Genomic DNA, 17,148 nt, shown 5'->3' on the forward strand with positions numbered 1-17,148 from the left:
GGGCACCATTTCTATTGATACATATTGGCATTGCTACAACGGGGCTGTTTTTTTCTTCCATGTGATGCAGCATCCAAGTCAATAACGAGGAGCTAACAGGTCAGAAACCCAGGTCTCATCTCCACAGCCTGGTCCACAGTCATTGCACGAGTGACGTCAGCGATGGCGGGGTTGGGGAATGTGGCCTCGTTGAGTTATGCATATCTGGAGAAACCATCCAGACGGCCTCCTAAAAGCCTTTTTTACTTGACGAACCACTTCCTTTCTGTTGCTACACATCTCACCATGAACTCTATAAAAAATACGTTTTTTAAATTGATTTTAGAGAGGAAGGGAGAAGGAGAGAGAAATAGAAACATCAACGACGAGAGAGAATCATGGATCGGCTGCCTCCTGCACGCCCCCTACTGGGGATTGAGCCCACAACCCGGGCATGGGCCCTGACCGGAATCGAACCTTGACCTCCTGGTTCATAGGCCACGTGGGTCAGGCTCACCATGAACTTCTCTTTGGTCAGGAGGACACATCAGAGAGAAGGGTGGTTTCCTCTGGGCCGTGGAGAAGGACTCCCCGGGGACAGAAAGCCCTGTTCGGTTTGATGAGGAAGTTTAGGCTTTGACAGTGTATACATGCATCCACGTAGCTTGTACTGCAAACAGCAGTCTGTCTTGTTCTTAGTTATAAATGCTTATCTATATAACTTTTACATGTCATGATTATACAGGATCTGTTTCTGGTCATGATTAATTTGAACGATTAACTTGAACAGGGATTTCACTATCTGTTTTGTTAGCAAGAAAGCACCACACACGTGTTTAACGGCAGTGCTCCTGAGCCGTCACACTGAGCCAGGACGTTTGTAGGGTTTAGCCTTCCAGTCGAGCGATCTCAATTAAAGGGCTGCTTAGCCACGAAAGACCTTGCCCAAGAAGAAGGCAGACTTGGAATACATTTGTCATAACGGGATCTAAAAGTAAGATGCTTTTCCCCTTAAACAAACAAACAAACAAACAAACAAAAAACAAGTGCTTTCTTTTTACTCTAAAGCATTGTGTATTGATTGGAAAATCTAGAAAAATACACAAAATAAAAACAATCTTGATTGCCTTCCAGAATTAGTTATCTTAAAGATATTATAATGTAGTTCTAATAAAAAGTATTGAATGATCCCTGTGTTCCAGATATCATAGAACAATATTCACTTTAAATATATTTTATTGATTTTTTACAGAGAGGAAGAGAGAGGGATAGAGAGTTACAAACATTGATGAGAGAGAAACATCGATCAGCTGCCTCCTGCACACCCCCCACTGGAGATGTGCCCACAACCAAGGTACATGCCCTTGACTGGAATCGAACCTGGGACCCTTCAGTCCACAGGCCAACACTCTATCCACTGAGCCAAACCGGTCAGGGCAGCATTTTTATTGATCACATTTTAACCTAATTTATTTTGAGAAACATATCCACATATCCTTAACTATGTTCTGCAAGGTGGTTTTCTCCCGAAAATGTGTTTTTAAATCCTTATTGTTGAAAGCATTACATATGTCCTCCTTTTCCCCGCATTGACCCTTCTCCAGCCTGCCCCTGCACAGGCCCTCCCCACCCTCTGTCTGTGCCCATGGGTTATGCATATATGCATACAAGTTTTTTGGTTAATTTCTTCTCACCACCCACCCACCCCCGCCTTCCCTCTGAGGGTTGACAGTCTGTTCCATGCTTCTATGTCTCTGGGTCTATTTTGTTCATCAGTGTATTTTGTTCTTTAGAATAGCTTTTACTACCCATAGATCACATGGTTTAACCATGGCTAATTTAATCTGTTTCCTATTATTGCTATTTAGGTTGGCTCAACTATTTGCCTATTATAAATGTTATATGATGAACATCTTTGCACATATTTTTTATTATTTCCTTAGGATAACTTTCTAAATAGGACACTTCCAGCTCTAAGGAGAGCCCATTTTAAAGGCTTTAGAGACATTTAGGCAAATTACCTTTTAAATAGTTTATACGGATTTTTATTTGTATAGCAATACATGAGAGTGGCCGCAAAACTCCACAGTACACAGGAAATACAATTAAAGATTAGGAGGATGAAAAATTAGCGACTCACTGTACTTTCAATTTAAATTAATAGGGTAGAGGTCCATTGAAAATCTTTATTAACATAGCTTGAAAGGCTTGCTTTTCAAAGAAAAATCAAGGAATTTAGTATCTAAAAATACAACTTATTTTTATGTGAATAAAATTTCATGCAGAAATGTCAAAAGGAGGAAGAAAACCATAAGTCTGTAACTAAGGGGATGAGATTAGAACAAAGTTTATTATTTTATTTTATTTTTTAAAGAGGGAACATGGGCTTTATTGTGAATTCTTGTTAACACTGTTGAGTCTGATGATTGTACTGCGACTGTGTTAAAGTCATTATTTATTAAAAACACACAATAAAGTTGTAATAAATGAAAGTATTAACACAGAGCTAACGCTGTAAGGTGCAGCAGGTGGGACATGCCGGGCGTGACCTGTTAGAGCTCGTGTTTGGCCTCACATCCGCTCCCTGCAGGTTTGCTTTCTGTGTGTTTTTAATTGTTGATGGCATTACAGATGTCTCCCTTACCCCTGTTACTCCCCTCTCCCAGCCTCTACCCACCCCCTCCCCCGGGTCTTCACCGCTGAACAAAGCTCATTTCTTAAGAAAAGCTCTTCACCCTCCGAGGAAAATGTGGTTAGATCCCCATTTGGGTTTTCAAGGGTGAAGAATCCCGTTGGGAAGCGCAGTGCCCGCAGGAGCTGGAGTTCAGTGGGTTTCCCAGGACGAAGGGATGAGTGGGTGAGAGTGGGAATGAGTTTTCACAGCTTCAGGGATGCTTGGGCAGGGGGATCCTTGCTCTCTGCTGTCCTTTCAGCTGGACGTGTGAAGAGTCCGTATCTCTGTTCCAGCTCTGGGTCTCCCCAGGTGGGCCCTGCCCGGTCTCCCCAGGGGGGCAGACGGAGGCTGCCAGGCTGTCTGGTCGGTGGGGGTGACCCGGCCAGGACAGAGCTGAAGATGCGCTCCTAATGGGAACCTGACGGTGAGGCCAGGTGCTCCGTGGGGAGCCCCGGGGAGCCGGAGCAGGTGCGAGGAGCCCATTATTCCACACTTATTCTTGACGTGCCAGATGTACCTGGGACTTCATAAGCATAATTTCCCACAGTGCTCTGTGGTTGGAATTTCTCCTCCTAGCACTCCAGTGTCCTGTGTGCATGACTCTAGGTTTTAATCACCTCGCGAGGTTGAAGAAGTTTTGAATCAGGTGGGTGGTCATTGTGAGGGGTCAGGGGTGAAGGGCTGAGGGTAATGAGCACCGTTTACGGAAGGATGCTCCGCTGCCAGCTTAGAGCTGCGTGCAGACTTGGGTGCAGCTGCCGTCCATCTGAGCGTGCTCCCCGGGAGGCACATTCGAGGACTCCAGAGACCTCTGCTCCAGAGGTCTCTTCTGAGCAGAGACCCAGAACAGCAAGGGAGGGAGATGGTGTTTTAGACCATTTTATCGCGAGCCTTCAGAAGCGTGGCATCTGATAATGAGGATGTTTCTATAATCAGAGGATACACTTGTAAAACTGTACTTTGTTTGAAAGGGGCGAAGTTTGAAACAGATAGGACTGTTTCAGTTTCTCCTCTTAATTTGTAACCAATAGCACCGCCCCCCCCCCCCCCCCCCCCTTTCCTGGCCACTCGCAAGCATTTCTCTGAGACAATGGCTCTTCAAAAGGAGGCTGAGGGCTACTCTCGGTTCCTCACGGCAGCCCTTGGCAACCAGCTCGCTGAAAAGCACACGATTTAAGTGAAACATCGTGGATTGTATCTGGGCATGGCGGGTGCTCTTTCTGTGTGAGACACTTGGAAGAATTGCTCCCAAAGGAGTGAGGTTCAAACCAGCTCATGTCAGTAGATGATGGGTAGCAAATTGTGGGCTGTGAACTTTAAATATATATATATATATATATATATATATATATATACACATATACATATACGTATATACATACATATATACATATACGTATACGTATATGTGTGTGTGTGTGTGTGTGTGTGTGTGTGTATGAGGCCCGGTGCATGAATTCGTGCATGGGTGGGGTCTGGCCAGCCTGGCCAGGGGGAGGGGACATGGTTGGTTGGCCGGCCTGCCTGTTGGTCGAACTCCTGGTTGAGGGGACAATTTGCATATTAGCCTTTTATTATATAGGATATACACTGAGTGGCCAGATTATTATGCGTTCAGAGATCATAATAATCTGGCCACTCAGTGTATATGTATGTGTGTGTGTGTGTGTGTGTGTGTGTGTGTGTGTGTGTATTTGATTTCAGAGAGAGGAAGGGAAAGGGAAAGAGATATAGAAACATCAGTGATGAGAGAGAATCATTGATCAGCTGTCTCCTCCACGCCCCCCACTGGGGATCCAGCCCTCAACCTGGGCATGTGCCCTTGACTGGAATTGAACCAGGGACCTTTCAGTCCGCAGGCCTACGCGCTATCCACTGAGCCAAACCGGCTAGGGTGGCTATGAACTTTTTAATTAAAAAATGAATAAGAGAAAACATTAATATGAAATTTATAGAAAATCAGAACTAGTAGAATAATATCACTTACTGATTGATGGCTGGGCTAAATCTTACAAGGTAAAGCATCTATTATGTCTCGGTTTAATTCTCTAGGGGAGTTTTATTTTTCTAAACCAAGACATAAATTCCCCCCAGACTGCCGAATGATTTCAACTTAGACACAGCTGAGAATTTGGGGTACCCTAACAATAATGTTAGTTTGTAGGAGGAATAAGACGCCTTCAGCAGAGTCTGGGATTGGAGATAGCATGAAGCCCTGCTTCGTCTGCACTGGTTCAGAAGCAGGCTTCAGATCTATTTCTAGCTTTAGCATAACTTATTAATATCTGTTGAAGTCTCCTGACTTTCTTAGCGTGAACAATATAATACTAGGTCAGAGCAAAGCATACCATCACCTCCTTTTTATATAACTTAAAATTTCCCCCCAAAAGGAAGAAAACGAAAATAATTTTCTTATCAACTGAAGATCAGAAGTTGGATTTTTTAAATTTTTATTTATTTATTAAAATATATTGTTATTGATTTCAGAGAGGAAGAGAGAAGGATAGAGAGATAGAAACATCCATGATGAGAGAGAATCATTGATCGGCTGCCTCCTGCACGCCCCTTACTTGGGATGGAGCCTGCAACCCGGGCCTGTGCCCTGACCAAGAATCGAACCCTGACCTCCTGGTTCAGAGGTTGATGCTCAACCACTGCGCCACGTGGCCGGGCTCGGTGTTGGGTTTCTGCCCTGAGTGCCGCACGGCGGATGCGGAGGAGCAGATTTCGGGGACGGAGTCACGGAGAGAAGAGGGCAGAGCAGCGGCCAGCCTGGCTGGTTCTTTGTTGGTAATGCCCGTGACCTTGTCTTTTTCCCATCACCCCTGGGAATCGCCTTGACCGTGAGCAGGAGCATGCAGCTCAGTCTTGCATTTTGAAATACAGGTAGAAACCCCGAGATTCAGTGCTCTCTGAGCTTCGTAACTTGCAGACTTTGTTATGTAAGCGGTTGTGGTTTTGATGTCGTCTCTGGGAACCTGGGAGGTAAAGCGTTGACACCACCACGGGGAAGGAAGGGCTCGGGGCCTGCGTGGGTCCCCAGCGTTGCTGCTTGTCGCTGTGGATCGCTTGTTTGTCACGTCGTTGATTTGAGGAGATTGCTCGCTCTGTTTGAAGCATAAACTGCCATTCCCACACGGGGAAGCGAGATGTACAATTTCTAAGTAATAACACGGTTTACTCATTTCTCTAAAACGGCACCATGCAAACGGTGTCTTCTTAATTCTGCCTGTAAAGTTTTCATTTTGCAGTTAGCACAGCCTCTTCTCAAAAGTTGGCTTAGGAAACTCAGGAAATGAAGTGTTTTTTCTTTCTGAATTGTTTCATTGAAGTGCAAAGGACTGTAGGTTTATGTAGACTAGTTTTCCAATCCAAGAAAGCTTCCTTCATGATGCGTGTTAGTCGTACTCACTTGTTCGTATTCGTCAGTGAGCAGTAAAGAGGACATTCTGTGGTGATTCATTTTATTTCATCATGGACAATAAGAGAGCCCTGCTCTGCTTCATTCCCAGTCCTGAAACGGCCCACCTTGATGCGAAACCAAAGATTTCTGACGAGACGTCTCCCGAATGTGTTTTCATTGAAAGGGGCAGACACGTTGTTTGCATCACGTACAGTGCTGACAGACCAGCTTATTTAAGGAGCTTTTCAGAATCTTTCCTCCTTCAAACTTCACAGTTTAGCAGGACTGTTTCCCAGCCCCTCTCCTGGGCGGACAGAAACGGTAAGACGTGATTTCTGCCCGCGGGAGGCAGCCAGTTGAGTGAAGGAGTCATGTGTAGGCGGATTCCCAGGAGCAGGTTTTCGGGACTGTCGCTGGCCTTGCTAGGGGGTACGGATGGGGGGGGGGGGGTTCAGTTCACCTTGGGGAGGAGAGGAAGGGCAAGAGACAACTCCGCGGTTTCCTTTATAAAATCCAACATGTCTTCCAGCTGCTGACTGGTGAGCCACTGGGACATGGGTGGTATTTGCAATTGAGAATATTGATGAGGTTTTCTAGGAAAAGAATTTAAAAGACAGAGATGAATGAACTGAAGCTAGAATTCCGGGGCAAGAAAGCAACCTTCATAGGACAGTGGTTGAAGAGTCATCTAAAACGATGGTTTTAGCACTCTGGACTGCAACTTACTAGGTTGTGAAATCAGCATAGCGGATGGGAAATTAATACAGTTGCTTATTGACAAGAATTTAAAAAACCCACATTAGCAGAGAACAGGAAATATCGGTGTGTAGGTAGTAGAGGTCATTATTGTTTTGTGAAAGAAGTTATGAATAAAAAACAACTTTTTAGCTTTGTGACTGGTTGGCTATGAAGTAAAAATAGTAACCAAGATTTTCAGCTGGTTGACTGGGAAGATGGTAAATAGAATGTGAAAAAATAAGGAAGAAACCTTTTATTTTTTGGTAGGAAATGGGAAATTTTATTTTAAAAATATATTTTTATTGATTTCAGAGAGAGAGGGAGAGAGAGAGAAAGATCAGAGATGAGAGAGAATCATTGATTGGCTGCCTCCTGCACGCCCCCTACTAGGGATTGAGCCTGCAACCCTGATGGGGGGGGGGGGGGCGGGGATTGAGCTGTGACCTCCTGGTTTCTAGGTTGATGCTCAGCCACTGAGCCACACTGGCCGGGCAGGAACATTGGACTTGGCCGCATTGAATGTTATTTCGCGTGGTCGAGTGAAACGATTAGCAGGGGATTAAACACCGAAGAGGAGATGCTTAGGCGGCGTCCGTACGGGGGTCGCAGAAGCTGTGGGGATGCTTGAGCTTCCCCAGGGTAGCTGGTAGGTGTGGACACGGAAAACCCGGGAGTCAGACACGAGGTGATGATGATCCCCTCCCCACACCCAGAATTTCTAGTGGTGCCCACATCTGCTTTGTAGAAACTCTGCCGCTGATCCCGGGAATCTGTCAGGACAGAGACGGGCACTCTGCCCGGGGACTGGCCGTGGCCTGGCGCCCACGGTCTTCCTGGCATCCATCCTGGTGCTCTGGGTGTGTCAGCCTCTCCCGCTGCCACCGTCGGCGAAGGGAGCGCCACGGTTGAGGTTTGGCACCTGCCCCCCACCCCCCCGAAAGTGGATGCTCCCCTCATGACGGCTGAGAGGCCCCGAGGAGTCCCTGGTGGAAAGCTCCCTGGCGTGCCTGTGTCTGCTCCCGCCCCGTGTCCCCGTGGGCGGCTTTGGGCCGTCTGAGGTCACGCCTCTCCCGGGAGCAGCAGTGCCGATGCCGCTGTGGCCCAGCTCCGACCTGATCTCCCCTCGGGGGTGGACCCGCTTCCTCCTCACGCCCCCCGGCCTCCTGCAGGCTTCCCAGGCCTCTCTCCTGGCGTCCAGGAGACATTTGAACTCCTACACCCCCCTTTCCAGTCCCTGTGGGGAGGGTGTTCTCCTCCTGGTTCCCCCGTGAACAATCCCGACGAGCCTTCTGGAAACGCATCGTTCGCAGCTGTGTTAGAACAGCGCTGTGCCCAAAGCAGCTGGGCTAGGGATGTTTTCTTTTCTTTTAAAAAAATATATATATTTTATTGATTTTTTACAGAGAAGGAAGGGAGAGGGATAGAGAGTTAGAAACATCGATGAGAGAGAAACATTGATCAGCTGCCTCCTGCACACCCCCTACTGGGGATGTGCCCGCAACCAAGGTACATGCCCTTGACCAGAATCGAACCCGGGACCCTTGATTCCGCAGGCCGACGCTCTATCCACTGAGCCAAACTGGCCAGGGCTGGAGATGTTTCCCTGCCCTGCGCAGAGCTAAGACGTGCAGGAACCACGGGGATGGGGATGCTCACATGATGGCTGTGTCTCTCTCCCTGTCTCTCAGCCCTCGTTGAACCCCGGAGGGAGCCAGTCGTCCGACGTGGTGCTCCTGAACCACTGGAAAGTGAGGAACCTGGAGGTCCACCGCGGGGACATCGTGTCGTTGGTGTAAGTAGCCCAGAACAGACCGTGCGCTCCTCAGCGACAGCTCCTTTCGCCGGGGATCTGCCGCGGAGACCGTGTCGTCAGCTCTCAGATCAGTGGGCGCATGTGAAATGGGATGTGTCTAAAAGGCCCATTTTGAAATGTGACGGTGCCATTCAAAGGGCTTTTCTTTTTCATTTAAAATGTGTCCCTGGGTTGACCTGCTTGGATTTGGTAACATGCGTTTAAAGAAGTGTTGGTTGGAAGTTGTTATATTGGAGACTTAGAGTGCATATGCTTGGTATCAGTTTGAGTTATTTAAACATTTTGCGTCTTGGAAGCAACCTCTGATGCTCCTGTTTCATTCATTTGTGTGGGGACAAAGTCTTTCTAGAATAGGACCATTGTGGCGTGAAATTCAGTGGCACGTCTGTGAGTGATTTAACTGAAAAAAGGGTTTCGTGGGCTGGCAGGCTGGAGGCTTTTGCTTGGGACCAAAAGGTGGCGCTGTTTCCCTGTGAAAGGAGGACAGCTGGTCAGCAGCATCATTTCTCTCCGTCCTGGGAAGGAAAGGAGTGAACGTGTGCGTGAGCGGCACAGGGGTATCAGACCTGGCCCCGCACAGGGGTATCAGACCTGGCCCCGCACGGGGGTATCAGACCTGGGCCCGCACGGGGGTATCAGACCTGGCCCCGCACGGGGGTATCAGACCTGGCCCCGCACAGGGGTATCAGACCTGGGCCCGCACGGGGGTATCAGACCTGGCCCCGTACAAGGATATCAGACCTGGCCCCGCACAGGGGTATCAGACCTGGCCCCGCACGGGGGTATCAGACCTGGCCCCGCACGGGGACATCAGACCTGGCCCCGCACAGGGGTATCAGACCTGGCCCCGCACAGGGACATCAGACCTGGCCCCGCACAGGGACATCAGACCTGGCCCCGTACAGGGGTATCAGACCTGGCCCCGCACAGGGGTATCAGACCTGGCCCCGCACGGGGACATCAGACCTGGCCCCGCACAGGGGTATCAGACCTGGCCCCGCACAGGGACATCAGACCTGGCCCCGCACAGGGGTATCAGACCTGGCCCCGCACAGGGACATCAGACCTGGCCCCGCACAGGGGTATCAGACCTGGGCCCCGCACAGGGGTATCAGACCTGGCCCCGCACAGGGACATCAGACCTGGCCCCGCACAGGGGTATCAGACCTGGCCCTGCACATGCTGGGCGGGTGAGAGTTTAGATTTTCTGTGTTTGTTTTAAAAGTGAATTCTCACTGAGAAGATTGTGACAGAACCTGCCTTATTTCTTCTGGTTTCAGCCACTTGTAGAATGGTTTAGTGTGATTCCCTGCAATGCGGGTTGGTGCACTGGGGCAGGTGCACGGGGGCAGGTGCACGGGGGCAGGTGCACGGGGGCAGGTGCACAGGGGCAGCAGTTAATGGAGCCGTTCTTGTCATTGATTTTAACGACAGTCCAGTCCCCCCCGCGAGGTGCAGCTTCCCTTTCGCGTTTCTGAGTCTCACTGGGAGGCCGGTTCACGGCGGACGATATTGAGAATTGTCCGGGAAGGCCAAACCGGCATCGCCTTGTTCACGCTCCCTCTGGCTGGTGCCTGTGGGACACGGAGTCTCTGGGCCAGGATTCACGAGGGAGTGTGCGCACTGGGCCTGGCAGGGGCTCACGGAATGAACACGTTGGAGGGGCGATCTGGATGGCAGGCACCCCCGGATGGGGACTAGAAGCCCCTCGTGTCCCCGAGCGCTTGCAGCAGCATGCACCTCCCCTCCGGAGCAGGCGGGAGTCCCGCTTGCCCTGCAGGGCACTGGTTTGGCCCTCCCAGTGTCCTCTCCCGGCTGGGCAGCCCGCCCCAGCGCAGGATTCTCCTGCCTTCGGTTGGGCAGGGTCACAGCCTCACTTAGCCGGTGATGGAGAGGACGCCCGCCAAGTGAAAGAGGTCACGCTGTCCGCAGACAGTGGTCATTGTTTTCCGTTAGAAACCTGCTGACTGTCTCAGCCAGTGGATGTGAACAGGTGCTTGGGGGGAAAATGGCTCCTTGAAGTTCAGGGTTGCTGGGGTCCTAAAATCACCCTGGCTTCTCATGGATTGCGGAGGGGAAGAAAAAATGAGCCTGCTCTGCTGTGTAAACAGTAAAGCAATGGGTATTTATTATATAAATTAATTTCAAGAACAGTACATTCCAATTGATGTTGATGTGATAAACGAGCTACTTTGGTTGAACTGTATTCTAATGAGTTAATTATGTGCTATATCTGTCTTGTACAAATAACAGATTTTCCTTCATAATGCTGGTTGCTAGCAGGAGCTACTTAGAAGAATGCTTAGTGATGGGCGTTATATTATTTAACAACAAATAATTAAGTAGTGAGTGTTGCTTTCAACACTCTTTAGCATGATGTAATACTATAAAAGATACCTTTTAGCCCTGGCTCAGTGGTTGAGCGTCGACCTATGAACTGGGAGGTCACGGTTCGATTCCCGGTCAGGGCACATGCCCAGGTTGTGGGCTTGATCCCCAGTGTGGGGCATGCGGGAGGCAGCTGATCAATGATTCTCTCTCATCATCGATGCTTCTCTCTCCCTCTCCTTCTCCCCTTCTCTCTGAGATCAATAAAAATATATTAAAAAAAGATACCATTTAAAGTATCTAGTTTTGTGAGCAAAAGTGCTTTCTAAACATGTCTTTATATGTTTACATATTTCAGGGACTGCTTCATTTGAAAATATGGACATTGGTTTGATTAGTGTTCATATATACATTTAATTCATGTCAAAAAACACTATTTGCGTTTTTTACAAAATACATCAGCCTGGTTTTAACTTAGAGAATTGTCCGTACTGCATTAGCATATCCGGTCTAAGAAATGTGTGACTAATCCAGGCATGCATGACTAAATATTGAATTTATGGCTAAATATAAAATGTATAAAATACAAATTGATATAAAGAACACATTTCACTGGTATGTAAGTAATCTTTGGAAACAAGATATTACGACAATTTATATTTTAAATTATCTTGGGACATCATGTATGTATTCAGAGTATGTGGAGGTACAGCATTTCTCCCATATTATACGTGCAATTCTCGAAAACCTTTCAGACTGCAAATTCATACTCGCAGTAGGAGGGCTCATGCAACTTTGTAACCAGATGCTAATGAAGAGAATAACAGCGTCATTAAAATTCTAGCCCTTTAAACGGCATAGGAAATCTGTAACAGGGAAACGCTGCAGGAAATGTGGGCTTTTACTGAAAACAAAGGTGAAGGTGGCTTGATGGAGGGGCATAAGGAGGGGTTGAGGCTCTCCGTGCAGGCAGGTTGTACGCTCTGCTCAGCGCCTGGGTTACTTTGTGTACACACCACACACACACACACCCCACACACACCCACACACACACCACACGCTCACACACACCACACACACACCACACACCCACACATACCACACACCCACACATACACACACCCACACATACACACACACACACACACACACACCACTCACACCACCCACACCACACATACACACACACACACACCACACAAACACACACCACACATATACACACACATACCACACAAACACACCATACACCACACACACACACCACACACACACACACACCACACATACACACACACACACACACACACACAAACACACTAACAAAGACCAGTGCAGCCAAGCCAAACGCCGCCGGCCTCCCCGCCAGCCATCCCCGCGTCCGCACAGCTTTCCATCGGTGAAGCCCACGCGTGTGGCGCCCTCAGTGAGGGTCGGTGTGACTCCGAGTGAGCGTCTGCCTGCCGCTGGGTTATGCAACGAGTAACCTTTCCCAATGTGGGTCCCGCGGCTTCTCACCGATGGAAATAGACAGTCATCCAGAAGTCTTCCTGCCCCCTCCTCGGAGAGAAATGTTTCCTGAGCTCAAAGCACCCATCAAGTTTGGAGGCTGTCCCGTCAGCGCCATCCCCGTCCTCATCAGCCACAGACACATCCCAGCAACCGTGTGTGTGTGTGTGTGTGTGTGTGTGTGTGTATGTGTGTGTGTGTGCGCGTGCGCGCGCGCGTGTGTGTGAGTGTGTGTGTGTGGTGCGCATGTGTGAGTATGTGTGGTGCGCATGTGTGTATGTGGTGTGTGCGTGTGTGTGCGTGCGCACGTGTGTGAGTGTGTGGTGCGCATGTGTGAGTGTGTGTGAGTGCGTGTGGTGCGTGTGTGTATGTGTGTGTGCGAGTGTGTGTGCGTGTGTGAGTGTGTGTGTGTTTGGTGTGTGAGTGTGAGTGTGTGTGTGTGTGAGTGTGTGTGCGCGTGTGTGTATGTAATGGGGATGTAAGTACCGACCTTGGGTCCGGTCAGGTCATGCAGGAGTTCCGTGTTGAGACTTCCTCCCGCTTCCAGGACCTAAACTAGGAAACAGGGTGGAATCGGGCACCATTTGCATCAGAACGCGTGGGCAGCGTGGTAATGGGTGGGAATGAACCTCACAAAAGGTTCATTGGCAAAAGAGCAGTCACAACCAGGATCAGAGTATCCGTCAGAGTCTGAAAACTCAACTCCCGGAGCGAATTAGGATCCATCCCCAGGAGCCAGGAAACGAGGGTCTCCATTGAATCCTTTTAGACAAATGGGAAAGGGGTTTGCTCCATCCTCCTGTAAAACATCCACCTGGCCACTTTTAGTTTCCCAGTTTCCACTAATGTCAACAAAAGACCAACTTAGAAAGCACACATGTACTCACTTGATGCCTTTGACCAAAAAGCCCTGGTGTTCAGTCTCCACATCCGTCCTACAATCTGGCTACTCTTCCTTACAAAGTCTTCAATCCGTTTGGACTGTAGCTTTAAAAGAAGGCACCGTATTCTTCTGGTATTCTGAGGGATTGGTTCTTACATCCAGCGCCCTAAATATTCCATCTTTATTCCTGAAACTACTTTATGCAATTTTTTAAATAAAAGAGACCTCAGAGATCAACAAGTCTATTCTGCAAATACCAAAACGGATCCACAGAGTAATGAACCCGCCCTGCCCACGGTCGCTCCGCCCATTAGTGAGTGATGGGCTGGAGGGGGTGGGGTTCCCCAGAGCCTTGCCCTGCACCCACATACCCAGGACTGGGCGGGGGAGGTTTTCAGATTTGTGTCATGTAAAAGAAATTAATTAACATGCTAGGCCTCTTGATGGTTCGAGAGAAAACCCGGCCTCAGGTGTGGGCGGTGCCAGCTCTGCTGTGCCCGTCAGTGGGCGGGTGTGTGGCTGCTCAGCGCCCTCACAGCGGGGTCTGCAGGCAGGTCTCGTGGTTTCTCCGTAGCAGGATCCCCGTCCAGGCGGGTTCAGTTCCTGAGCAGCAAGCGTTAACAAGCAACGCCTGGCGTGGGCTTCTTCTCCCGATACGCCTTCTGTCCTTGGGAACATGCGGAGAGGGTCTTGGTTACGGTGGGCAGCGTGGCTGGGTTTATGGGAAAGCGGCAGGTCCCCCGAGGTACCACTAAGGGAGCCAGAAGGAAACTCGGCAGCCAGCGGGTCCAGTTGGGCGGAGAAAGAATGGCTTTGATTGTTACCTGTTTCTCAATATTTGTACAGTTGGTTGTCTCCTGGCCTCTGGGTTTTTCTAGCGTCTCTCAGCTGGACGAGGTGTTGTTAGTTCTCTGTAATGCAACCTATTTCTTCACCCAGCCGCATCCTATTACCTCGTAAGCGGGCAGTGGGCTCCCCGGACGCAGCCTCGAGGTGCTGGGGGGAAGGATAAACATGAACTGGAGGGTGTTACTTCTGGGGGACCGTGGAGAAGCACTACCTGTGCCGAGGGTGGGATTTTTGCTTCTATCTCCCAAGTGTTTGTTTAAAATCTAATTGCTTGATTTGCTAGAAAACCAGAGGTCATAGACGGCAATGAGAAAATTGTCGACAGGAATATTTTTTGCATCAATAAGGAAGTTTTGCCCTTTTCTCAAAAAGAAAGCAAGGTGACAGCCAACCATCACGTTTAAAACGGTAATTAACCTCCCCATCTCCGAAATTTCAAGCAAGTCTGGACGCGAACTCCGGATCCAGCCTTTGTTTTCGGCGTAAGCCTCGGTCGCCATTGAAAATTTATTCCCCAAAACCAGCTGCATTGCGCAGAAGTGTGTGTGAGCGGCGCGGCTCATCAAAGTAGGAGGGGAAAAGTCAAAATATTTAGTTGCAACAAAATATTCCCTTTAAGATGAATAACATCTTTGGTAGAACTGTATATAGTTCTGGGGCACATACACAATTGGAAATTTTAGAACGAAAAGCTTTTGAAAGCTTACTCTGTACTGGGAGTGGTCCTGAATGCTTTATATATTGTATATTACTTCCTTTAATTTTCCCAGTAATTGTGTGGGGCAAGAACTGTTATTGTATTAGGAGGAAACTGAGGCACACAGAGGTGAGGTCAGTTGCCCAAGGTCACCCAGTAAATGCAGGAGGGAGGGAAGGAGGGTTCAGACCACAGCCTTCGCACCCCAGAGCAGGGTTCCCGACCACCTGGCTTCTCTGTCAATCAACCAGGCAGTCAGCCCGAGTCTATGATGATCAACTCTGCCGCTCCTACTCTTCTTCTTTTAAAAAATATCTTTTTATTGATCTCAGAGAGGAAGGGAGAGAATCATGGGTCGGCTGCCTCCTGCACGTCCCCTACTGGGGATCGAGCCCGCAACCCGGGCATGCGCCCTGAACCGGAATTGAACCTCGACCTCCTGGTTCATAGAAGCTACACCCGCCCGGCTCTACTGGGCCTCCTCTCAGCTCACAGGTAGTACGCTCATTTCTGAGTTGAACCTTGCTGGGGATCCAGATGAGGCATTTCTGAGGTATTGACTGATAAGTGCACATATCCACACATGAGTATAGTACATTTAAGTCTGTACCCACGCACCCAGGACTGGGCGGGGAGAGGTTTCCAGATTTGTGTCATGTAAAAGAAAATAATACATTTTAATTAATTATTAAAGCCATTTTATACTGTGACAACGGTCCCTTCTTGTTCATTATAGTTATTGTAGCTGACAGGTGCTGGTAAGCCCAGTAGGCACATTTTTAGAATAAAGTTGTCGGTTTCTTTTTAACTTAAAGACAAGGCTTGTGGCTTGCAAAGATCAAGGAGGGTTTCTTTTCCCGGCTTCTTACCTTTTCCTAAAACGGTGCTAAATCTCACGCGTTTCCTGTCCTTTTCCGGCCACATCTGGGCTCCCCCGCCTCTTCCCCGACAGGTCAGTGACAGCAGACTCACGCGTTTCGGAACGAGGGGCAGGCGCAGGGCTGCTCGTCTGGCTGCAGGAGGGCAGGTGGGAGCCGTTAGGAGCTGGGACCGTGTGGGCAGCGCCCGGCATGCGGGGCGCCCGTGATCAGGAGCGCCGAGGAGGGGATTGATGGAAACCAGAATCTTGCCTGACAGCAGAGCCATCACACGTGAGTCATAAGGAAATAAAAACCCCGAGGATTTGACATGCTCTGCCAGTAGGGGTCAGGGCACCAGGGAGAGCAGTTGCTCGGGTCCCGCTGGCCTTTTCAGCGCTCGGAGCGTAGGGAGCAGGAGTCACACGATGGCCGTTGTTCAGATCCCTTGCATCCGCTGGGTTGGGCAGGCGGGGCCACATAAGAGGATTGAGGCGAGATGGGTTTAACGCGCCGGTCAAGGAAAACCGGCAGAGGGAGATTCATAACAGCAGCAGCGCGTGCTCTGGGCGCACGTCCTGTGGCAGGTTCTGTGCTGAGCACGTCCGTGTGGAATAAGCAGTACCGTGGTATAGTGAGGTTCGCAGTTTGATGTGTGTCTGCAGGGCCGCCTGTGACTTGTGTCCCATCATGCTTGTGCCCACTGTTAGTGTGTAGAGGGCTCAGCTCACAGCCCGGCGAGCGGAGGAGGCAGGAGTGGGTGTGAAGCGTGTCCCGCACGGCTTCTCCGGACGAGCGTGGGAAACTCTGTTTGGGAACTTGAGAAGCAGAGGCGTGTGATTTGAGTGCTGGTCATGCTGTCTATCGAGCTGTTGAGTGACTGCGAAGTCGGTGTGTCACGGTGGGGGACGTGACATGATTGAGCTGGAAAGGGACATGTGTTACAAAATCAATTGCTCCAAAATGGGTGATTTTGAGAGTTGCTTTAGTTGGTAATTTTAAAAAAAACGATACACTTACAATGTTTATTGTTAAAATGAAAGCATGTAAATAAAGATAAAGATGTTTATAAAAAAATCACTTGTAATATCAACCTCCCGAGAAGACACCATCTGTTTTTATTGGGACATACACTTCCAAGGTGTTTTCCTGTGTTTTGTGTGCACATGCGTGTACGAAATATGCAAAATGGAATTATGTCATGTAGACATTTCTGTAGCCCACTTTTACCTTTTCCTAAAACGGTGCTAAATCTCATGCTTCAACAGTGGCCCTGGCTGGTTTGGCCCAGCGGATAGAGTGTGGGCCTGTGGACTGAAGGTCCCGGGTTCGATTCTGGTCAAGGGCTCATACCTCTGTTGCAGGTTCCCAGGCTCTGGTCATGTTGCGTGGTGCAGGAGGCAGCCAATCAATGTGTC

At 49.1% G+C, this 17,148-nt stretch overlaps 1 protein-coding gene across 1 annotated transcript in view; it reads left to right on the forward strand.

Moving 5' to 3' along the window:
* IMMP2L (inner mitochondrial membrane peptidase subunit 2) overlaps positions 1-17,148 on the forward strand; it is a 461,183-nt gene that overhangs the window by 35,334 nt on the left and 408,701 nt on the right. Inside the window, exon 4 of the mRNA XM_079785593.1 lies at positions 8,483-8,586. Coding sequence (XP_079641719.1) covers positions 8,483-8,586 — 104 coding nt within the window. The remainder of the gene's footprint in view (positions 1-8,482; positions 8,587-17,148) is intronic.

The sequence above is a fragment of the Cnephaeus nilssonii genome (assembly GCF_951640355.1).
Source record: "Cnephaeus nilssonii genome assembly, chromosome: 12".
NCBI lineage: Eukaryota > Metazoa > Chordata > Mammalia > Chiroptera > Vespertilionidae > Cnephaeus > Cnephaeus nilssonii.